The following is a 24,672-nucleotide window of genomic DNA, read 5'->3' as shown; positions in this document are numbered from 1 at the left end:
CTAATTCTATTGGCTTTCAAAAGCCAATAGGAATTGTCCACGGTATCTCTGCCCTGCTGAGCCCGCCAAAAGCCCCAGTCTGCAAACGGTGCTGCAAGTTGTCTGCAGCGAAGGTGAGCTGTCTGGAAGTTTCCACCCCTCCCTGCTGAGCAACTACTACATGTAAGTAAAAGAGGGCCAGGGGTGGGAGGTGGGAGGCCGGCAGGCACAGGGAGGGTTGCTGGCGCACATGGGGCCCGGCGGGTGGCTTACCTCCCTTGGGCTGGGCCAGCTGGTGGCCCAGCCAGTGGTTGGCCTGCACCATCGCTGCCGCTTGCCAGCTACGCCTCGGCTGGTGCAGGGGGCGGCACCATGCATACGTGGCGCTCCCGGGCCAAGGCGGTTGCTGGGCAACAGCCCACGTGCAGCCGGGGAGGAGGTGGAGCATGCGTGCCTCCTCTTGCCCCGCCTGCAGGGAAATACAGGTAGTCCTCAACTTACAACCACATGGTTGGGGTCGCAGAATTAGGAAGGTTGAGAGCCACTGATATAGAAAGTCTTTTCCATTTTCAGTGCTGTCAGTCCCTTTTCTGGATTTTCCATTGACTGTATTTGTTGGTCAGTTGAATCCTCTATCATTGTATTTAATTGTTCCACTTCTTCTGTTATCTTTTGCATAGTTGATTCTTTAACTGTAGTTAAAATTTGGGTTCGTATATCTAGGCTCACATCTTGTTATTTTCTGTAGCACCTTATTTCATCAGAAACTGAAAGAATGGTTTCATGTATTGCTTTCAACATAAAAAGAATCTGTTCCTGGTCTTCATCCATATTCTCTTAATGGTGTGTTAAATTGAGGGCTTTAAAGTCAGAGAATGAAAATAATTTTATAACTGAGTATAGCTGATATTTGTCAAGGTTGAAAAAGTGTTATCTGTAGTCTGGGCTTCAAACCAAGTCTCCTTTAGACAATAACAAGTTGTAATATCAAACCTGGCCACAAGATATCACCAATGCCATTTAAGGTTTTAAGTCCAAAGTTTTAATAATCCTTTTTGCAATTTTATTTCTTTTTTGTAAATAAAAACAAAAGTCTTCAGTAAAGATAAGAAATCTTTTGGTCCCCAAATTTTAGAAGGATATAAATCCAGTTAGATTAAGCTTATTCTTTCAGTGTTTTAATTCCCCTGGATAGTCAGTTGCCGCTGTTCTCAGAGGATGGGATGGAAGTTCCTTTCCCTCTCTCCTCACGGGGGGGGGGGAGATACTTTGGGCAGCTTTTACAGGAAAAGGAAATACTTAGGATTAAAGAGAGGTTCAGATCTCACCCAGTCTCATCCGCACTCTTTAGAAATGCTTGGTGGTAAGTTTGACTTTGGCTGTCTGCAGCCTAGTTACAGGGCATATTTCTATGGCCGGTCTTTTGTCTGCCAGTTTGGAGGGCTGCCCTGGATCGAGCAGGAGGGCTACTGCCCTTCCGTGATCAAGGGGGTCCTCTCCTTGCTTGTCGCCCCTACAGAGCAACTCTTGACCCTTTCCAGGGTCCCCCAGCGGAGCGAAACCGAATGTGGAAGACGGAGCTTGCCTTCCAGCGGCCACAGTGGCCACGATGGCAAACCGGAAGTCCGACATTTCTTTTAGTTTCAAGCACTGGTAATTTTATATACAAGTTGGTGTAGGAAGCCCTAGGAAGGAGACATTAACAAACTATTTTGAAATCTTCCCAAGAAAACTGCAGTTCCAGGTGTCAACAATCACTATACCACAATCTCTATATTTTTTTTAAAAAAAAATCTCTCTCTGACTATCACTCTTTGAACACGCAAGTTACAATAATTGTTCCTGTTTTAATTCCAATGCTAGTTGTTTTAAAGCTATATTTTCATTCCAGTCACTTTTATAGTTGGATTGTGATTTAATGTAATGTCAACAAACTTCAAGCACAAATTTCATATCACATGGTCCTTTTCTATTATTGGTTTATGATGATGGTAATGATAAAGTCAAATGATAAGGTTATTATTAATACCATTTCTCTTTTACTTAAAATAATAAGCTCAAATGTATATGACCTGTGATGATAGCTGCTCAAGATTCAGGCGGTGGTGGAGATCAATTTAACATGCTTTCCAAAAGAATAAAATATAACAGTAGAGATTTTCTATGCTCCTTAGACATTAGATTTTATTTTGAATTTGTTTTCTTATATTTTTTTAAATGTTAAAATCAGCATAACATAATTTTGCACTTGAGTTGGATTTAGAGTGGACACAAAGACACTATTTAAGTAGACTGGCCTTTACCATGGTTTGAATTTCATGACTGAGTTTGGGCCCAAAAAAATCCTCAAGCCCCACTGTGGCCTTGTATTAACAGTGAAAATTACAATAGTATTGTTATTTATTTATGCCAGTGCCACTTTTCCTTTCAGTATGAACATAGTCATGAAAATTTGTCTATAATACAATTGTTACAAAACAGAGTTAGCAGGATTTTTTTCCATTTTGGGTTGTGGAGATATACATTCCTGCCCCCCTTACAACTATGCTGTAAATTTCTTCTTAGTTTTCTGTGAGCAGATTTCCTCTCTCCCTGAGGAGATTAAAGATAATTCCTTTGGATGAAAATCTCCCTAGGCAGACTATGAGGTGCACTACTCTAATTTTCTCATCTTGGAGAGGTTATTTCAAGATGGAGTGCAAGGTCTTTTCTACATGTTGTCAATGAAAAATTACTGCAACTTCCAGAGGATATTATAAGAGAAAGAAACATTTCTTTCCCTCAGCAAACTTCATAATGCTGTTAACCTCCATCATATCCTTCCAGACTTATATTCCCCAAACAGAATGGTATAGGAATGGTGTTCCAATTAATTTACACTAGCAATTTCACTTATTTAAAAATTTATTTTAGTACAAATAGGATAGTAAGGCCAAAACATATTGAGTGACTGTGACACAAATGATAGCATATTTAATTTAAGCTTTAATGTAGCCATATTCCTTTTACCTTTCCAGGATGTACTGTTGATTTTAGAGAAGTAACTGCAGTTCTGAATTTTTCTCTCTTTTGACAATTTTACCTATGAAGAATCCATAATGATCATTACTTATTCTGAGCTTGTAACAAAGAACAAAGTCAAACTAGAGTCTTGGACTTCAAGAGAGCTGATTGAAAAGGATTCCATGGATGAGAATCCTCAGGGAGAAAACAACCTAAGAAGCTTGGGAAACTTTGAAAAGTAAGATTATAAAACCCATTCTAGCATAAGTCCAATAAAGAAGACAAATAAGAGATCTTAAAAGAAACCAGCACGGCTACACAAAGAACTCTCTGATAACATGAAAGACAAAAAGGACAAGTATAAAAAGTGGAAAGAGGGGTACATAACTAATGCAAATATCCTGAACCTGCAAAGATGAAGTCAGGAAAGCTAAGGCCCAAAATGAACTAAGGCTTGCCACAAAAGTTAAATATAACAAAGGGAAAAAAAGCTTCTTTCAACATGTAAAAAAACAAGAAAAAAAAGAAATGATCAGTCCATTAATGGAAGAAAATGGCAAGAAGGTGACAAGCAGCAGAGAGAAAGCAGAACTGCTTAACACATTTTTTGCATGTCTTTACACAAAAAGAAAAAACAGTCCAACCTATAAAAAATACTGTAAAATATATATTATGAATGCAAGTCAAAATAAGAGAACACCTATCTACTCTAGACAAGTTCAAATCACTAGGACCAGATAGATTACACCTCATGTTTCTGAAGGAATTGGCAGACGTGCTCTCAGAAACAGTAACCACATCTTTCAAAGATCCTGGAGCACCAGATGCCTAGAAAATGGCTGCATCTACATGGAGGGAAGAATGCCGTGGGCTACCCCAAGGCTCTGTCATAGGCCCAGTAGTCTTCAATATCTTTATCAATTATTTAGACTAAGGGATAGAAAGGGAACTCATCAAATGTGTAGATAACACCATGCTGGCTGGAAGAGCCAATACTCCAGAAGGCTCAAAATACAGAAGGATCTTGACAGACTTGAACCCTGGACTTTATCTAACAAAAGTTCAATGTAGAGAAAATAAGATTTTACATTTAGGCAAGAAAAAAAAATGGACTAGAGGTGATATGATAGCAGTGTTCCAATATGTAAGGGGCTGCCACAAAAAAGAAGGCAATGTCAGTGCCAAAGAGGCCTGGGGGAGAGTCAGCTGGAGCTGTGGTGTTTCTGGGGCTCTGCTAACAGTGCACGGCTACAGCTGATTGGTGCTTCTGGTGGCCTGGGGGGTGGCTGGCAGCTGCACACAGTCTTTGGGCAGAGATTCAGCTGGAGCAGAGGTGTTTCTGGGGCTCTGCTGAGAGCCCAGGATCAGCACGCATGGCTACCACTGACTGGCGCTTCCAGCGCACCCAGAAGAGAAAAGGAAGAGGACGTGGGAGAGAAGAGAGGATATAAAAGAAGGAGGTGGGAAGGGAGAAGATATAAAAGAAGGAAGAGGAGGCGAGAGAAGAGAGGATATAAAAGGAGGAGTAAAACTGGAACTTTTTCCCATTTTTTTTTACTGTTTGTAACATTTTATTAGATTATAGAATAAAATACAAAAATACAAAAACAAATAGTAGGACACAGTGGGGAGGAAAAAAGGAAAGAAAAGTGAGGGGAAGAAGAGAAAAGAAAAGAAAAGGCACTGACTTACTACTTCCCCTGTTACTATAGAATGAAACATTAACATCGAACCTTATCTTTTTACTTTTCCATAATAGTATAAACTAGCCATTTCTATAACAACAAATCAATCTAACCAGTAAAACCCAAAATCCCCCTCCATTTTTTTTTAGTCATCAAGTTTTTGACACCTTGATAAGCACTGGTGATACTCGAATATTGTCATGTCCCAAAAAGTGGTACAGTCTGTGAAAAGGTTGAAAAGCTCTGGATTAGAAAACCTGCAAGGTCCCTTCCAATTCTGTTATTCTGAGTTACCCTCAGACATATACAGCCACAAATAGGCAGAAATGTTTGCAATCTAATGTTTTGTCTTTTCTATGTACTAGAGCCTAATTTTTAAAATTGGAACTGACATGGTGGCATGACTAAAACAAGCTGCTATTATTACTCCACAATGCACTTATTGTGAAGTGAATTTGATTTAGTCAGCACAGGAGACTCCTGCCCTTCTGTTGATAAAGCATTTCTATGGTGGTGGCAAATAGTCATGACAACAGTCAAATTGAGGTATTATTTCCAAATGGAAAGAAAATATTTATTAATTTAACATGCCAGTCATTGAGGAAGCATCTGTTTGCTGCTATAGTTTGATATTTTATGGCTCTAGTAGGTGAAAGTTAAAAAGAATTGTCAGTTCAAAGAAAAATCCCGAAGTCTGATGCCCAGAATATACCAAGCTTATCCTTATTATATATTTTGTGATAGTATATCTTGTACTTAAGATGTCTCTATTGCTAACCAAACCCTAAAGTTAACTTTCACAAAATGAGATTTGTCTTAATATTTAGTAGAGACTTATGACTGCAAGAGGTGTTAAAGACTGTTGATGTTGCTGTTATTATGTTTATTGGAAGACACAAAATTCATCCTATTGTTTTCTGTTTGGCATGTACTATAGATCTGTTATTGAATCATCTTTTCTATTTACAGTTTAATGGCCAGTTCTAGTTATATGTGTTTCTCAGAAAGACTATTACATAGAACTGGATGAGAAATTTAGCCTATACATACATATATTGTGTATCAATTTTGTATCTGCTGTATTTAGAGGAGGGACTCTGAAGTGTAGTGTCTACTAAAATCTGTTTAATTTCTCATACTTTTCAATAATGCTAGTGATTAATATACTGTAACAAGTTACATCTTGACCTGCATATTAGATTAGTAATGTAAAGCTGATTTTGGGCAGAAACCAACAGGATGTACAAAGTCCAATATTTGGGTAGAAAAAAATCAAAGGTATTGACTATAGCAGCGGTTCTCAACCTCTGGGTCGGGACCCCATTTGGGGTCGAACGACCATTTCAAGGGGGTCGCCAAACAACGCAGTCTATTTTTTTCCCCCTTTCCTTAGCTGTGCTATTCCCTTTTATTCTATTGGCTTTTGAAAGCCAATAGAATAGACTCTCTTGAATAGAGTCTAATTCTATTGGCTTTCAAAAGCCAATAGTAATTGTCCAGGCTGTCTCTGCCCTGCTGAGCCCGCCAAAAGTCCCATTCTGCAAATGGTGCTGCAAGTTGTCTGCAGCAAAGGCGAGCTATCTGGAAGTTTCCATCCCTCCCTGCTGAGCAACTACTAAAAATGTACATAAAAGAGGGCCAGGAGTGGGAGGTGGGAGGCCGGCGGGTGCAGGGAGGGTTGCTGGTGCGCGTGGGGCCCGGCGGGTGCCTTACCTCCCTTGGGCTGGGCCAGCTGGTGGCCCAGCTGGTGGTTGGCCTGCGCCGTCTCTGCCGCTTGCCAGCTACGCCTCGGCCAGCGCAGGGGGTGGCATCACGCATGCATGGCACTTCCAGGCAGGGAAAGTCCTCGACTTACAACTGGTTGGGTAGTCCTCGACTTATGACCAGTTGGGGGTCACAGCATTAAAAAGGTTGAGAACCACTGGACTATAGCATAGGAGAGACCATTTTGGGTAACAGCATATGTAAAAAGTATTTTGGTACCTTAGTGCCTAAATATGAGCTTGCAGTACCATACAACTGCAAAACAAGCAAAAACAGTTCTAAGATGTATCAGTAGAGTATCAAGGTCAGGAGAAGTCATTATTCATCTCTCTTCTGCATTGGCTAAAATATCAAGTCCTATTCTAAGCATGCTTTTTTGGAAAACTGTTGACAAAACGGATCACGTCAAAAAGAGCTAATTAAGGGTCCTAGAACAATAAAATCTATGTGAAATAGTTGGAAGCAACTTATTCAATGTTTTCCCTGACCGTATATTCTTGTTTATGTTTTATGTGGTGAGCTGTCCAGATTTGATTGGAGTCAAGTTGTTTCCTAGTCAAATGAAATAACTATGCAATAAATAAGTAGGTTATTCAAAATGGAGAAGGAACATGAAGACAGATCTTGTGGAGGACAGTGCAGAATTATTCAGAATTGCTCCAGAAGACAAGATAAGAAATAATAGGTTAAACTGACAAAGGATAGATTTTGGCTGGATATTTGAAAGAAATACCCAATGACAGAACTGCTCAACAATGGGACAGATTGCTATGGGAAATAGTAGGGCTCTCATTTGCTGGATATGCCCATCTTTGGTAATGCTGTAATAATGGATTCCTGTATTGGGCAAATGGTCCATAATACATCAGTGGTGGGATTCAAATACATGAACAACCAGTTCTCTGCGTAGATGCAGCCTGGATCTCCAAGGTTTAGAATGGACTTCCGGAAGTGGCATCCCTGTACTTCTGGTGGGCTGTTCTAGGCCTGGTCTCCAGGTCTCTGAGGCCTAAAATGGACTTCTAGAAGCAGTGTGCATTCAGCCAGTTCTCCGAATTCAATAAAATTTACCTACCAGTTCTACTGAACCGATGTGAACTGGCTGAATCCCATCATTGTACTACATGTATATTCTATGATTCTATGCTTAAGATAGGTAAATTCACTTTTCAGCAAATTACTGCAAAGTCATTTAGCTGCTCTTATTTTGCCTGCCCCAATGTCTAGCTAATACTTTAGGTAAAGTATTCTGTTCTTTATTTGATTAAGTCCCATAAAGTCAAATATTTACTCCCAATGATCACAACCGCTTGCTGGCAGAGGGAGAGAGAGATTGCATAATACTCCCACTACAATATGTTAGGTTGGAGCTCAGTGGAAGTAAAATACTGTATACTCTCTATACACAAAGACACAGATTCAAGCTCAAGCATCTCCAGTTAGGATCAAGAAAAATTCTGAAGAGTGCTAAGCTATTTAAGGTGATTATTAACTTGCTATCACTTTGATCTGAAAGTAATAATCATGAATACTTTTTTCTGACTGTATAACATTTCAGAATATAAAAATGGCTCTAGTGAGAAAGTGTCTATCTAACTGACATGTTTGACTGCAGGATTAGACCTTTTACCATTCGAACTTGGGATCAATTTGGGTTGCTGGGGGCAGGGTTTTTTTTGTTGTTTAAATATAGTCTTCGCAAGCTGTCTCTCTTACACAGTTAATGTTATATGTGTTTGTATTTCTGTCTTGGCTTATTGAATCTGATGTTTTAATGGAAACAATCTTCAACCAAATATTGCTGAATATGAACAAAAGTGTTTTTTGTGACACAAGCAATATTCCTCTATAATTCTTCAATAAAATAGATTAAAGTATGCTTTTCTGACAAAAACACTGACCTGATATGTATGTATGGTCTCAAGTGTCTTGAAATAAAATTAAATATATCCAAAAATACATAAAAGGAATAAAATTGCTCTGACAGGATATTGACAGGAATGGGCATCTGGATGTCATTTTGAAATTTTAGCATGGTCAGAAATAGTACTGCAGTTGGCCATTGCTATAAAATGATAACTTTTCTCTGAGCACAAATCTCATCTGTCCTGATTATCCCTGTTTATCAAGGAGTGATCGACAGCCCAGATTTTTTAGGCTAAGAAAGTTAAATTATCACTCTAGGTTCCCTTTGGGACGAAGACACCAGAGATGACATTTCAAAATACTATACAAATTCCAGTTCTTTGGCCTCCAATGAATAAGATGTTATTTAAGGGAAAGAACTATATATATAAATTTCTGAATTGTTAAAAAATGTCAGTGATCACTATTAAATATTCAGCAAAAAAGCCTCCCAGTTCTGTCCTCCTTATAGCAGAGAGAGGCTAGAATGAGGCACAAATGAATTCTGATAGCTGAAATGGGCTTCTGCTGACAAACACCAACATCTGCAGCACCAGAGGAGAGAACAGAGCTTTCCTCTAATCAATCTTCAGAGGTGTCCATCGTTTCTCAATAGTGATGCCTGCAGACAATTCTGCAATGACAAAATCCCCCCTTCCTGCTGTTCATAAGGGATGTGGTGGGAACTTGATATAGGAGATGACCAAACTGAGCCGAAGGAAGGGGTCAAATGCATCATCAGTCTTCACGTCCACAAGAGATCTAAGTCCAGTCCACTTGAATTCCATTAACTCTAATCCCTATTTGCTTTGACCATTAGCAATTCAGATCCTTGTAGAGAGTATAAGCTTGCAATAAATACTTTATATTCATTTGAATTGCAGGGACTTCTGATTTCCTGTGCTTGACACTTGTCACCCTACCTTAAATATAATAACTTTCTTCATGGATTTGTTGGCCAAAATTAAACAATCACTCAAAAAACAGTTGCCAAAAGGCTTTGCTTCAGGATTTATATGAGAAATGTTTCAATAAACCAATATATACTGTCATATTCTTCAACACTTTTAAAGTGAGACTATATATTATTTGCAATATTTTCCTTTATATAACTGCTTCTTTTTTATGGTGATGTATTATAGGTGTATTAAGGTGCTAGAGTGGCACTTAGACAGATTTTGGCCCCTCTCAACCACAGAAGTTCAGAGGAAAACCTTAAGACAGCCCCCATCCCCACAAAATACAATATACTAAGTGAAGAGATACCCCCACTTTATTGGGAAAGGAGTCTGGCAAGGCTGTATTCTGTCGCCCTGCCTATTTAACTTATATGTAGAGCACATCATGAGAAAGGCAGGGTTAGATGAATCAAAAGTTGGAATTAAGATTGCCGGGAGAAGTATCAACAACCTAAGATATGCAGATGATACCACTCTAATGGCACAAAAGTGAAGAGGAACTAAAGAGCCTCTTGATGCGGGTGAAGAAGGAGAGTGCAAAAGTTGGCTTGAAACTCAACATTAAGAAAACCAAGATCATGACATCTGGCCCTCTCAATTCCTGGGGAAGAAATGGAGCTAGTGACAGATTTATATTCCTAGGCTCCAAGATCACTGCAGACGGGGACTGCAGCCAAGAAATTAAAAGACGCTTGCTCCTGGGGAGGAAAGCTATGGCAAATCTAGACAGCATACTAAAAAGCAGAGACATCACCCTGCCAACAAAAGTGTGTATAGTCAAGGCCATGGTTTTCCCAGTTGCAATGTATGGATGTGAAAGTTGGACCATAAGAAAGGCTGAGCGACAAAAAATCGAGGCCTTTGAACTATGGTACTGGAGAAGACTCCTGCGAGTCCCTTGGACTGCAAGGCATTCAAACCGGTCAGTCCTAGAAGAGATCAACCCCAACTGCTCTTTAGAAGGCCAGATCCTGAAGTTGAAACCCAAATACTTTGGCCACCTAATGAGAAGGAAGGACTCACTGCAGAAGTGCCTAATGCTGGGAAAGATTGAGGGCAATAGAAGAATGGGACGACAGAGAATGAGGTGGCTGGATGGAATCACTGAAGCAGTAGGTGTGAGCTTAAATGGACTCCAGAAGATGGTAGAGGATAGGAAAGCCTGGAGGAATGTTGTCCGTGGGGTCACGATGGGTTGGACACGACTTCGCAACTAACAACAACAAGCCTACGAAATAAGCTAAGCTGAGAGAATGACCTGTTAATTGAATGGGAATTTTAAATGTAAAACACCTCCCCTCTAATTTCAGCACTTTGATCATAATAAACATGCTCTGTTGTATTGTGCTGTTCCACATATATGTGCTGTTCCACGTGTGTGTGTGTGTGTGTGTGTGTGTGTTAGTATAGTTGTTGAAAAAAGTGTTGTGCAGAGGAGAGATCACTGCCTTTAATTACATTTCAATTATTAAACATAAGTAAAATAGATCTCTTTATGCCTGCATGACTTATTGGCCTTAATACATACTGTGTTAATTTAAGACTTGTTCTTTATTTTATGTTGCTTTAGAAACTGAATTTATAAACAGAAATTCTAAGAACAGAATTTAGAGAGATTTTGCTTCGTCTAAAACAAATTTGCATTATTTCAGAATATTTTGTGATTCTCAGAAGAAATATATTATCTATGTGTTCTAATTTCAAAGAATTTTCATTTTAATACCCTTGCATTTTTTTTACATTGGTGACCATAAGTGATGTCTTATGTATACAATAACATTTTATTGTATGCTAAGTGAAACTTGATATAAAAATATATGTATGGAATATTGAGGACTTCTTGCTTCCACTCCCACATCCCTCTACCAAATTTAGACAAATATAGTTTCAATTCATCATAGCCTGCTATTACTAAACAAAATATAATGTTAATTGGAGCAGGGACAGTTCTTTCTCCTATCTTCTAGCCCTACTACCAAGATACACATAAGGAACAATTCTGTCATTTATACAAAATGATCTGGAATTCACCAACAACATTTAAAATATTTAAGTGCATATCACTGCAAAAAGATAGATTTTTCTGCAATAAAACCAATATCAGACCATCTGATATCTCTGTTAGTATTTTTGTTTTCAAAACTGACACAAATATTTAAAAGTAAGTTCATTTGATTCTAGATGTGAATATTTCTCTGCAAATCACAGAATGGCAAAATGTTTGCACTTCTTGTGGAAATTTAATGTAAAAAAAATAATTTTGCTCTTAATTTTTTAACTTAAGCTAAAGGAAATCATTTTAAGGTTTTTTGTAAATTTGTTTTCTTCTTTCCCTGTATAATTAAAAGACAGTAAACTATTTCCAACATTACTTTAAATTGATGAGGTTAATTCATGGTAATGATGGAATTAATATGGTGCCAAAATCTGCCCTATAATTTTTAAATTTTACACCCTAAAAGCACATTTTTTTCTTCCATCTTATTTTCAGTATTTTTTTTTTTTAAAAATATCTCTTGACAATGTGTTGCAACAATCCTGTTGAAATTGCTACGTAGGTTTCTCTTACTCTGAACCTCCATTGTTGCCCACCTTCCAATATGAAAGAGTTCCACAAGAGATTTACTCCATAAAGTCTTCTGTTGATCTCTTATGGAAGGGACACCTGGGAAAATATGGAGTGCTGGAGAGATTATTGCAAATATAAGACAGGACTTTCACACAAAACTGTAGTTTCATCAGATGCTGAATAAGAAGTAATGGGGGGGGGAGAAATCAGACACAGACAAAATCAGACGCAAAGCACTAGATGAAAGATATGAAGTGTAGTTTTGCACACTATCCTGTGCAAGCATACATGAAATAACTTAATTTGCACCTATTCCCCCATTCATATTTTTTCCTCTTAATATGAGTCTGATTTTTCCATGCTGAAATCACTAAATTTTGAGCTTGTATGAGACACTGTTTCACCAAGACTATAAGATTCATTGAGCAGTGACACTTTAAAAAAAAAGGAAAGAAAAGAAAGTGTGCAGGCATATGCATTAAGTCAAAGTGAGGGAAGCATATTTCTTCTCAGGGATCTTGTAAAGAGGAATTTGCATCAATCTGATATTGCTGTCACAGCACTAAATACTTCCACGAGTATTGAAGTCACTTATCTTCTGACCTGGCTGCCCACAATTTAAATTGCAAAATTTTTACTTTATGATTTGTGATCCTGGACACTATGCAAAGCTTGAATTGAGTGATTCTCCCAGTTGCTTTATTTGCTCTTAACTAACATCTATTAATAGATTTTGGCTTACTTAGTCTTAATCAATTCACAATCCCAGCTTGACTTCATCTGTTTATATAAGCCACATATATTGAATTCAAGCAAACTGTTATGTTTCCCTTATAGTCATATACAAAGCTTCTATAATAAAATCCACAAACACAGTCACAGGTTCTAAGAAAAGTGACTAGGTCAGTAATTCTGAACCTTTTAATGCCACGACCCCCAACCGGTCGTAAGTCGAGGACTACTCAACCGGTCGTAAGTCGAGGACTACTCAACTGGTGCAGCACCGTTTGCAGAATGGGACTTTGGGCAGGCTCAGCAGGGCAGAGACAGCCTGGACAATTCCTATTGGCTTATGAAAGCCAGTAGAATTAGACTCTCTTGAATAGAGTCTATTCTATTGGCTTTCAAAAGCCAGTAGAATAAAAGGGAGTAGCACAGCTAAGGAAAAGGGGAAAAAATGGCGGATTGCGTTGTTTGGCGACCCCGTGAAATGGTCATTCAACCCCAAATGGGGTCCCGACCCACAGGTTGAGAACCACTGGACTAGGTGCAACACTTTTTAATGGGAAACCTATTATTATTTATTTACCCATTCTTTTAATGAGACCTCACCTTTGTTATTTTTTTTATAACTCAAGGCAGAAACACAGTGTCCTTCCCCCTCCTCCTTTACTCACAACAACTCTGTAAGTTGAGTTGGGTTGAGAGAGAGAGTCACTGTCTGAAAATCACCCAGCTAACTTTCATGCCTAAGGTAGGACCAGAACTCATGGTTTCCTGGCATCTAGCCTGATGCCTGAACCACTACAGTATACGTCTAAGATTTAATGGCATAGCTGCTTTCTCCTCAAATTAATTGTTTGCTTGTTTGTGGTACAACCAAACACAAAATATACTACAAATCCAGAGGATGTGGAAATAATTTATCTTTCTTCCTTCCTCCCTCTCTTCCTAATCCCTCTTTCCCTTTCTTCTCCTTATTCATTTGTGGAATAGAGTAAGGAAAGGAAAGGAAAGTATTATACATTAGGCAATGTCATAGCTCAATGGACAGGAAGATTTCTTCATGTTCTTTTTTAAACTCTTTTCAGTATTCCAAAGTCAGCAGAAGTGATGATGATTGCATGGCTGACTTTAAAGTGGTAATGGAAAAAGAAACTATAACTTTTCATAAAATCTCCAGAATAAGTACATCAGTGCTGAGCAATAATTTCATGAGAAATACTAGTAAAGCAGTATGACAATGGGATTGCAAAGGTCCTCTGTCTCCCCACACCTTTCTTGTGCTAGATCGCCATATAAAGTTCATCCCATGCTTTTCTTCTTTTTTGCAGTTCCCAAGTATTCAGTGCTATATACTATTCCTGGGTCCCAATACTTAAGTAACTTAAAACACAATTGCTCTAGTTGCTTGTAATCTCTGTTTAATTGATTACTGAGTTCTTGTGTTCATAGTGAACAGCATATACAATATGTTCCCCAACAGGAATAGATAAGCATGCATATCAACATTGCTCAGGCTAAGATAAATTGTGTACTTGATTCATCTGAGCTAAGGATGAATGCCAATTATACACACAGTATTGGTAAAAAAAAAAAGAATAGGTTGTAAAAAATGACAATTAATGCTAGGCTCACCCCTGAATTGAGGACAAAATATTCTCCGTCAGGTATGACCTTTTCAGAAGAAACCAGATGAATGCTGAATTATTCAAAAGTCAAGTTTAACGACTGCAAATTTAGTCATTTGACTGACAGTAAACAGAAATTGATTATGTATGCCGAATTTCACTTTTCATGATACATTGGATGAAATAAAGTCAGTTCTAATATTTTCTCTCCTCCAGCATTTGCTTTATTTGGGGGCAAAAGTAAAAGAGTGAGTTTGAGAATGGCTTGAAAGAAATATATTTTCCATTTATACCATATTATATTTTCAATATTATATGCTAAATATAATAGGATGGCAAGTGAGCTATGACAATGATTATGAAATTATGTTCTGGAGAACTCTTAGCTTTCCTTAAATCCAGCCATGAATATAGAAGATTCAAATCTCTCAATCTTGCATTTTATAGTGTTTCAATTGTTTATGCATCAGTTTTTCTTCAATACCAATTTCTTTAAGATCTATATGAAATAGGAAATGCGTTTTCTTAAAACTGTCCTACACAGAGATATTCCTTTTCATATCACTTGATCTTCCCTTACACTCTAGACTGTATGAGTGAAAGAGGACATTTAGGTCATCTGATCAACCTCTTAATCAGTGGAAGTATCTAAATTAAAGTAATGCTGATAAATAGCTGCCAAGGAAGGATGTTTGCTTCCTCTCTTGGAAATTGATTTCAATGTTGAAGTAGACTTATTCTTTGGAATTATCCAATTAGATCTTGTCGTTTGTAACTAAAACTATTAAACCATGGCCTGCACTATGGTTTGTCAGAGAATAGGGCTTGACCTACTTCTGTGAAATATCCTTCAGATATGGAAATGTGTTCAATAGTATTCACTCAGTTTTCTCTTTTCAATATTAAACATTCTTAATTTATTCAAATTCTTAGAAAATTTACTTTCTGGACTATATTTTAGTTTCTATTCTATGTTGCCCTTCTATAAACGTCTTCCAGTTTTGGAGATATTTAAAAAAAAAAGTTGCCCAGAACTGGACACATAAAGTGGAACTCTTCCTTCCTATGATCTGAATTATTCTCCCGAGTCTCCCTAAAAATGAAAGGGTCATATCACCTAGAAACTTCCATTCAGTTTCTAATCAATTACTATTTCAAAATATTTTTTTTCCATAAAGAAAATAGTGTTAAACTAGGTGTCCCTATTCTACCATTGTATTTTATTTCTGCTTCCTTAAGTGAAGATATTTGTATTTGTGTCTTTTAAATTGTATTCACATATTTTAATTTAATTTGTCAATTTATTTTAACTGTTTAAATGTTATCCCAATGTTTTAGGATATTAGTTGTACCATCTAATTTTATTTTATAAATTTGGACTTTTGGGGAAGGAATAACAGACTAAAGATGGCTCTGAAAAAGAATGCTAACAATCTCAACAGAATAAAGAGCCGATGAGTAGACTGGCTCTTTCTGCACAAGGAGAGGTCTTGAGATCACCTACAAGTGTTCCAGACAGCTTTTCCTAATGAGGAGATCACAAGAAAGTGGTCTCTAGATGATTTAGAACTCTGGGACATGAGGGAATAACCATCTTGCTCAAAAAGGGGTTGGACACTAAGTTTGCATAATACCCTTTTCAATCACTGCTGGAAATTGCTTGTTTTTATATTCTCTCTCTCTCTCTCTCTCTCTGTGTGTGTATGTGTGTGTGTGTGTTTGTGTGAATAAATTAGTACTTTGGATGACAAGTCTGACAGCATTGGTTGAATTTCTTTCAATTTTTAGAGAGGGAAGAACTACAAATTTAAGAACTTAAAAAGTATTTTAACTATAAAATAATCATTCCTGAAGGGAAATGCTTTTGTTTTGAATGTTTTTTTTTAAATTAAATCCCATAAGATTTAATAAATTGGACACTAGAGGGAACTAAGGATCATAATAAAGGAGAAAATTAGATTCAACTTACAATTAAAGAATGAAGCAAAATATTTTAATATTGAGCTTCTTGAAAGATACTTTTGGACAATGGGCCCAGATGTTAATTACAAGTGTCTGCCTCTATAGATAGTGCCTAAAAGTGACTGTAGGTTCTATTTAGAAGATGCTATGAAAGAGGAACAAGTTCTGTCTGGCAAGAATGAGACTGACATGAAGGTTCAGTTATGCTTCTTCATTCTTTGTTCATAATTGCTTGTTCTCAACTGCCTTGTTGAGAAAACAGAACCAAAGCAGGAGTTGATATTATCAATGCAGCTGATAATATTAATGCAGCTCTTTTCTTTCTTTCTTTCTTTCTTTCTTTCTTTCTTTCTTTCTTTCTTTTTCTTTTCTTTCTTTCTTTCTTTCTTTCTTTCTTTCTTTCTATTTCCTTCCTTCCTTCCATCCTTCCCTCCCTGCTGCTCCTCCTGCTCCTGCTCCTCCCTCTCCTGTTTTGAATTCATAATTTTTGAATACCTGATTTTCATTTATATTGAGCTTTTTCTTCTATTAGTTTATTACGATGGTATTAGAAACACTCCCTGTTTACTAATCTATAGTCTCCTGTGATACAACTAGTCTATCATTTCCATATTGAAGAATTATAACCAACAGATCAAATGACCTAAAAAAAAAATCCCACAAAGAGGAAAGTATGAGAGTTACTGTAGTATTTTTATTAAAATGCTTTTATTAAATATGGCTCATTAAAATGATTTTCCATTAACTAGTTGGGGAACTGAACTATTCTTTTTCATTCCTGGCAAAAAAAGCTTCCATACAAGATGCTTCTACATTGAAAAAGAGAATCATTCTCATGCCATGCCATCCAATACATTTATGTTTCTTTCTACAATATCACTGAGTTTCTTAATTTATTCCATGCATCCATGTCTGAACTGAATGGAAGAGACCTTGACTTTAATCACTTATCTGAAGGAGGACAACTCTAATTAAGCAAAACACTGCAGTGTCAGCATTAGGTATGAGTGAAATGTGCTGAGGTGTGGACTTTCAATATTTATTCTAGGAAAAGTGAATAGGAAAATGAATCTGTCAAATAATTTCAAAGTATGATTTTAAAAGATACAATTTTTGGTGTTAATTTAAAGGTCATTTCTAGTATAAATGAGTCAGCTGTGGTAATACTTGTTCTTTTGATGCTGTACATCAAAGATAAGAAACAAAAAAAATCAGTAGAAGGGGAAAGATTTTGAAAAATAACTTCACTTGGGCTTAAGAATTATCTGGGGATTAAGAAATATCTGTCTCTGAAAAGAATTACATTTCTTCAATAACTTAGAAAATATAATACCATACTATACTATGCTACACTATCAATAAAAATTGTCCAAGCATTTAAGGACCAGTTTAAGGACTGTGCAAAAGGTTTAATCCAATCACTCTGAATCAAAGAGTGTGAAAGAATACCCATCACTCCCTCCCTCCCTACCTCCCACCATCCATCCATCCATCCATCCATCCATCCATCCATCCATCCATCTACAGTTTAGTATTTAATTTTATGCCACAGTATTAGACTCTTGCCATCAAGGCATTGAACACTTGGACAATTCTAGTCATTAAGATAGTTATTGTATGCACAGGGGGAATAGTGGACTGGACTCAAGAAGAATTAAAACCCTGGATAGGAAGACCAAAAAGTAACGACAATGAATTATTCATTTTCACAATAATCTTGACAGATTTCTTAACAAGGAAAATATGTGGGCATTGAATGTTGAAAGTACACCAGATAATTAAAGAAGAAAAAAGGGCAATGGAAGAATTTCTGAAGAAGAAGCACTAAAACTAGTATATCATCAAGGCTTACGGAGTATTGGAATGACCATTTTTCACACTTAGGATTGTTGTAGCAACTCTGTGGTCAGGTGATCAAAATTGCTTGGCAGTTATGACAATTGTAGTGTCCCAGGGGCATGTGATCCTCTTTTGTGACCTTTTGACAAGCAAAATCAATGGGAAGCCAGATCCACTTAACAACCATGTTACTAACTTAACTGCAGTGATTCTTTTTACTACTGTGGCGAGAAAGGTCATAAAATGGGGCAAAACTCACTTAACAAATGTCTCACCAACAAAAATTTTGGGCTCAATTGTGGTTGTAAGTCAAGGAATATATAAACCTCCAGATTTCTTCTGTTAAAAGAAATAGCCAGACCGATAGAGTTTTTGTGCAAAAGGACAAAATCAATATGCTCATTGCCTATAGCTGAAGGAAAGGAGTAGTTTAAGAGTTTAAAAGTAGTTTAAAAGGTTCAGACACTGTTCTTTGCCATAAAAGTAAATTATCCTGTCAACTAGCCAAGGCAGCTCACAAGCCATCATCATATAAATGTTAAAGTTAAGCAGCAAGTAAACACTGAGATGGGCTGAACAATAAAACTAAGACTTTCTCTCACAAGATTCTGTAGGAGCATTGGGCAACCAATGATTAATTGATTTAAGAACAAGCTTATCAATCATTGAATTATATCCAATATTCCCAAACCTTCCCTCCATAGTATTTTACACTTTCTTTTTTTGGAGCACTGTGCACCACTACTGTTTTCTGCATTCCAGAATTCCAGACAAGACTTTGGACTGGAATTTTGAATTTTTGAAAAGATACAGACCATTTTGAACTAAATTCAGGCTTTGTCAGGATCAAGAATATAACCCTACGATTACATTAGGTTAGTGTGCCTTAAGGTGGCCACAGTAGTAAAAATGTTTAACTACTTGTTTCTTGTTAAGCGGTTGGAGGAATTTACACTGGAATATAAATTAGGAGTTTGTAGTTCTGGAAAAAAGTCTATGTATATATAAATGGATGGATGGATAGATAGATGATAATGATAGATAGATAGATAGATAGATAGATAGATAGATAGATAGATAGATAGATAGATAGATAGATAGATAGATAGATAGATAGGAGTGCAATTCAGAAATAAGCCTCCATTTGGTTATCAATGACAGACACTCACAGATATAAAACTTTTATTATACACATTAGAAAACTACAACATTACATTACTTTTTGACATAATTGCCATTCAAATTGAGGCACTTGTCATAACGTTGTACAAGGTTTGAAATTCCTTAGTAGTAATCGCACAGCATCAAATCTGGGCTATAGGGCGGATGATCAAAACATCCCAATGGAACTGCTTCAAAAGTTTTTGGGTGCTTCTAGCAGTGTGCAGGCAAGCATTATTGTGAACCAACACCACACAGGAAGTGGTGCCATAGAAAATCCTGCCAAATGTGAAGATGCTGCTAGTAAAATTCATGGAGGGTGATTCGACTATCAATTCAGAAGTCTACTGTAAAACATTACGAAAACTCAGATGAGTCATCAATAACAAGCATTGGGGCATGCTGACTTCCAGTGTGGTGTTGGTTCATGATAATGCTCACCCGTACACTGCTAGATGCACCCAAGAACTTTTGAAGCAATTCCATTGGGATGTTTATGATTCCATTCCCTCCCATAGCCTAGATTTGGCACCGAGTGACTACTACTAAGGAATTTCAAACCTTGTAAGACGTTATGACAAGTGCCTCAATTTGAATGGCGACTGTTGATAAGTAATGTAATAGTAGTTTTCTAATGTGTATAATAAAATTATGTATCTGTGTCTGTCATTGATTATTAAAAGGAGGTTTATTTCCAAATTGCCCTCGTAGATGGATAGAAATATCTCTCTTTTTTTAAACCCAAGAGATATGCAAAAGGAAATCAATATAGAATAAAAGAGTTTAAAAAGGTCAACTAGAATGATCCAGAGTTCTTCATACAGGGAAAACATCAAACAACTGCAATATATTAGATGAATGTAATGTAATCATTTTTATGAAATAATGAACAAAACAATACAGAGGTATTTTTTTTCAGTCTGGTACTATTAGAAGTTGAGGCTATGCCATTAAAATATTGTCTGTGGATTCAGAATTAACAGAATATATTTCATACTGCCACATATACTTTACTTATTTTTAAATTTATGGTACCAAAATAGTTGATAGACAGTGATACAGTTTGGATACTTTTAAAGAAAATTAAGAAATAAAAATAAGTAAATAACCATCTGTAGAGGTGATAGACCTGTATTTTCCTGCTTAATAACTTTATCAACTAATAATACTGGCCTGACATATATTTAATAAAATTATGTTAGATTTTAAAAAGTGCATCACTTCTCTGGTTCACCAGCAGTTCTTCTGTTGACTTATATTGGTTAAGAAACAAATATTTTGCTAGACTTGGTAGATATTGAATCTGATCCATAAAATATGTATACTATCAGTGTTTCAATGCTGATATAGATATACTAAGAACTACCTGAAATTATGATGTTACATCCATCCACACTACCAATAATACTAATTTCATATTCTGAAACATTAAAAACTGTAGGTATAGTTGGGGTATATCAACCAAAATAAAGATTGGTCATAATTTCCTGGTGGGTATGCATTTGCTTTCTTTTAATATATAAAATGATTATTCAGTTCAAAAGCATTCATGGTGAATGAACAAATTTGAATAATACATTTTCCCCTGATTGATTTCTGGACATTATATTTTAATGTGCTTTTAATTAATGAGATGAAGTTTATGAGAAACTGTGATAAACTTCTTTATTATGTTATTTATGTAATGAAGGATAAGCAAATGCTCGCTAAGAACATTTGAAGCCCCTGAAACTTATTACTTCAAGTCTGGGTGGTATTTCAACATTTCTGCTTTTTTTTTTAAACAATGCCTAGAAAATCTGTTAGCTTGTGGTTTGTCCTTGAGAAAACAGATTTATCATGTGGTTCAGTATTGGTTGCCTAAACTACCGTACTTCCTTTCATGGCTGAATTGCTGAAACTGTATTTTGTGTAACATGAACACAGGCATTTCAATAAACAGTAATTTAGAATGTCAAACTACTGTGTGCCTGCCTATCTGATTTCATGCTGTTGCTGTTAGAATGATTTAGCTATATAATAGGTATAGCTGCCACATTACATCCAGTGTGCTTATATGGAAAAAGGGATTCAATATCAGAAACTGGTCATCTCCATTACTGATATCACTGACATGTAAATGCTATGTACTCTGATCTATCGAATTTTCCAGTTATTGCCAGGGGCTTCTCTTATATCTATAAATTGGAAGATGAGAGGGCTAGTTAGAGCCTATATTGCATCTCTTCTCCAGTTAACTCTCATCCCAAAAAAGTAAATCTGTCCCTCTCTTGATGTTTGCCTACCAATGCAATACAATAATTTCAGATGTTCCTAGAAGTTTACAACACAAGGGAACATAGAGAGCTCACAAACATCAAAAGCAAATTCTAGTTCCATGGTGGCGAACCTATGGTATATGTGCCACAGGTGGCACGCAGAGCCCTCTCTGTGGGCACGTGCACCGTTGCCCCAGTCCTAGGCCTTCAGCTGGGTTTTATAAAACCTTTTCGCTTTAGGCCTCCGCCGCCGTGTGCAAAAAAAAAAAAAAAAGGTTCAATCAATCAATCAATTTCAACTTCTCGTGGGGAAAAAAAAAGATCTTGCAAAGTTGGAATTGATTGATTGAACTTTTTAGTCCCATTGATTAATTGAACTTTTTAGTCTTACCCAGTCTGCCGTTACCACTGCAGCCACGCCCACCCAATGGGCCATGCCCACCCAATTGGCCACACCCGCCCAATGGGCCATGCACGACACCCGATGATATATAAGTGGGTTTCAGGTTGTAGTTTGGGCACTCGGTCTCTAAAAGGTTCACCATCACTGTTCTAGTTCATCTAGCCTAGCATTAACAGCAATTGTCAAGAATAGGTTTTTCCAGCTACACTTGGACTAGCCAAGGACTGAACCTGGGACCTTCTGCATGAATATCACATGTTCTACTGTGCTATAGTCTCTTGTCAAGATACCCAGAAATGTCAAAACTTCTTAATGGCAATGCTACTTCTTTATGAACATGAAAAACAAGACAACTGATACCCTCTGCCTATCAAAAATACCAACTGTGAAAATTAGCTGTGCAAATAATCTTTCCTTTGTTTCCACCTGCTTGTATTGGTAGAACCTTTAATAACAGTCCATTTCAGACCTAAACTAGAGCTTGGGTCTGTCAAATCAACAATTATCTTTGGTTGTTAAAATATATAAAGTTGTTCATCCTTAAGGAACCCCCTTCCTGGCAAGCAGAGAACCCCAAGCCACTTTTCATAGATTCTGGCAGTGCATATTTGCACAATTTCTTGTGTTTCAAATGCAAACAGAATGTCATTCCCTTTTTTCAGATACAGATACCCTATGGCTTTATGTCGTTATGGCAATTATACCTCTAAGCATCCAAGAATATCCAAGGACTGTAATTAGCTTTGACAGTACAGGGCTTCAGAGATTCTGTCCTGAAAACAGTATTTATTATTTTAAGTTACTATGAAGATATATAATATCAGGATTATTAAAACTGTTAACAGTTCATTTTTATTGCCTGGATTCATACAACATACTGTAGCTAGATTATGCTGACCTGTGGTTGGAGAGTTTGTGGTTCAATGAATTGTGAGAATCCTGCTATTCTTGTGTGTATCAGGTCATCACATCAATGCATAACACAGGGGTCTTCAAACTTGGCCCTTTTATGACTTGTGGACTTCAACTCCCAGAATTCCTCAGCCAGGCATGCTGGCTGAGGAATTCTGTGAGTTGAAGTCCACAAGTCATAAAAGGACCAAGTTTGAAGACCCCTGGCATAACATGATTCATTTTGATATAGAACAGTGATTCTATAACTGTAATTTGAACATATACTGGGGGTAATAGAGCAATTTGTAATTGCTTGTTTCTGAGGTAAGGGTGCAATTTGGGGCTGTGGAGGCAATTGTATAAGAAGGTTTTCTTGGGGGGGGGGTTAATTACATTATTTAAGACCAGGCAAAGGGGTAATGGGGTCAAACAATTTAGATTTAGATTGTTACAATAACTGTCCTTCATTAACTTGGGTTTGAGACTTAGTGTATTATGTGCATTTGGATGATACATTCCTACAGGTTTTCCTTAAATTTACTTTTTTGGGTTCTATAACTTACCATTTCGTTTCATTTACCCATATAGATTGTGAGGCAGATTTGTTTTAATATCAAAGACAATGACAGATTGCTATGTGAGATTGCATTTTACAATTTAGCTAAGAATCATTTAACGATGGAAATTCTAGCACCATTATTATCATTAAGAGAACAATTTTCCAGCTGCTCTTTTTTTACTTGTCCAAATTCTTTATTTTTCCTTTTATGATTTTTTTTAATTCATAAACTGTTGCATTTGCTTGGAATTAACCATCATTAACTATAATCCAGTTTTCCTGTTTAAATTTAATTTTCAAAGTCTTGTAAATAAAAAACAGTGGCTAATTATTAGCAATATGGATAAAACAGTAAGCTACGGTGGTTAAAGCAAACACTAGAAATAGAAGGGAATTTCTGTAAATTATGCACATGCATAATTCTCAGCATGTGCCACAACTCATGGATTTACATAGTGTGTTTACTATCACAGATGAATGTACTGATTTACGACACATGCTTTTTCAAAAGGATGAACCTGTATCTCCTTAGATTCAGATGTTTGAAAGCTTTAAGAGAAAATAAAATGCTGCTGTTAGACCACTCTGGCTTCCAAAATCTGAATGTGAAACATATATACCTAATTGTTACTGACTATGAATAAACATGGTTCTATTAAACAGTGATTTCAATGGCTTACTGCTAAATGACAATAATTCCTAAGACCATACAATTTCTGATACATTTCCTTTTGACTATTAATGATGAACGAAAGCAATATGGTAATCAATAGGGTGGAAAAAAGTAGATACTGCTGATAACCTGGAGCAGTTCAAGTAATAAATTTGAAAGGATTTATTAATGTTTTAAATTCTCCAAACAGCCTGGAGAGCACAACTGATTACTGAAAAGTGAGTTAGTTCTCAGTCGCCTTTTAACATTCTTCTACATTTACACGATGATAAATTATGCTTACCAACTGCAGACTTTTCAGGAACATTGGCTGTATAAATATCCTTGGTAAATTTGGGCTCATTGTCATTGATATCATGGATTTTAATGATAAATTCCGATTCTGGTTCCACCTGTCTTCCAGTATTTCGATCTATAGCCTTGGCACGTAACACATACAGAGACCTTTCTTCTCTGTCCAGCCGTTTTGCTGCATGAATATCTCCTGTGTTTTCATCTATAACGAATACATTGCCAGCTCCATCTCCTGTTAATATGTATTTTAAATTTCCATCTCCTTTATCTTGGTCAGTGTGTAGCTTTTAAGAAAATAAAAAAGTAAGAGACAGACAGAGAGAATTTTATAAATAGATGTATTGTTATTAAAGACAATTTATTTCAGCAGATATGAGTAGGACTTCATAAATCTTTTCTGTAATTGAGGTCAAA

The 24,672-nt window shown here is 36.7% G+C and overlaps 1 protein-coding gene across 2 annotated transcripts in view; it reads right to left on the bottom strand.

The window, feature by feature from the left end:
• The window catches only part of CDH9 (cadherin 9), a 145,725-nt gene that overhangs the window by 51,954 nt on the left and 69,099 nt on the right, over positions 1-24,672 (bottom strand). For both annotated transcript variants that reach the window (XM_039349417.1, XM_039349418.1), the window contains exon 3: positions 24,248-24,542. In XM_039349417.1, coding sequence (XP_039205351.1) covers positions 24,248-24,542 — 295 coding nt within the window. The remainder of the gene's footprint in view (positions 1-24,247; positions 24,543-24,672) is intronic.

The sequence above is a fragment of the Crotalus tigris genome, unplaced genomic scaffold, assembly GCF_016545835.1.
Source record: "Crotalus tigris isolate CLP2741 ecotype Arizona unplaced genomic scaffold, ASM1654583v1 scf7180000018270.1253626, whole genome shotgun sequence".
In the NCBI taxonomy this organism is placed as follows: Eukaryota; Metazoa; Chordata; class Lepidosauria; order Squamata; family Viperidae; genus Crotalus; species Crotalus tigris.
The sequence above is the reverse complement of the archived record's forward strand: the minus strand, read 5'-3'. Positions and strand labels throughout refer to the sequence as shown.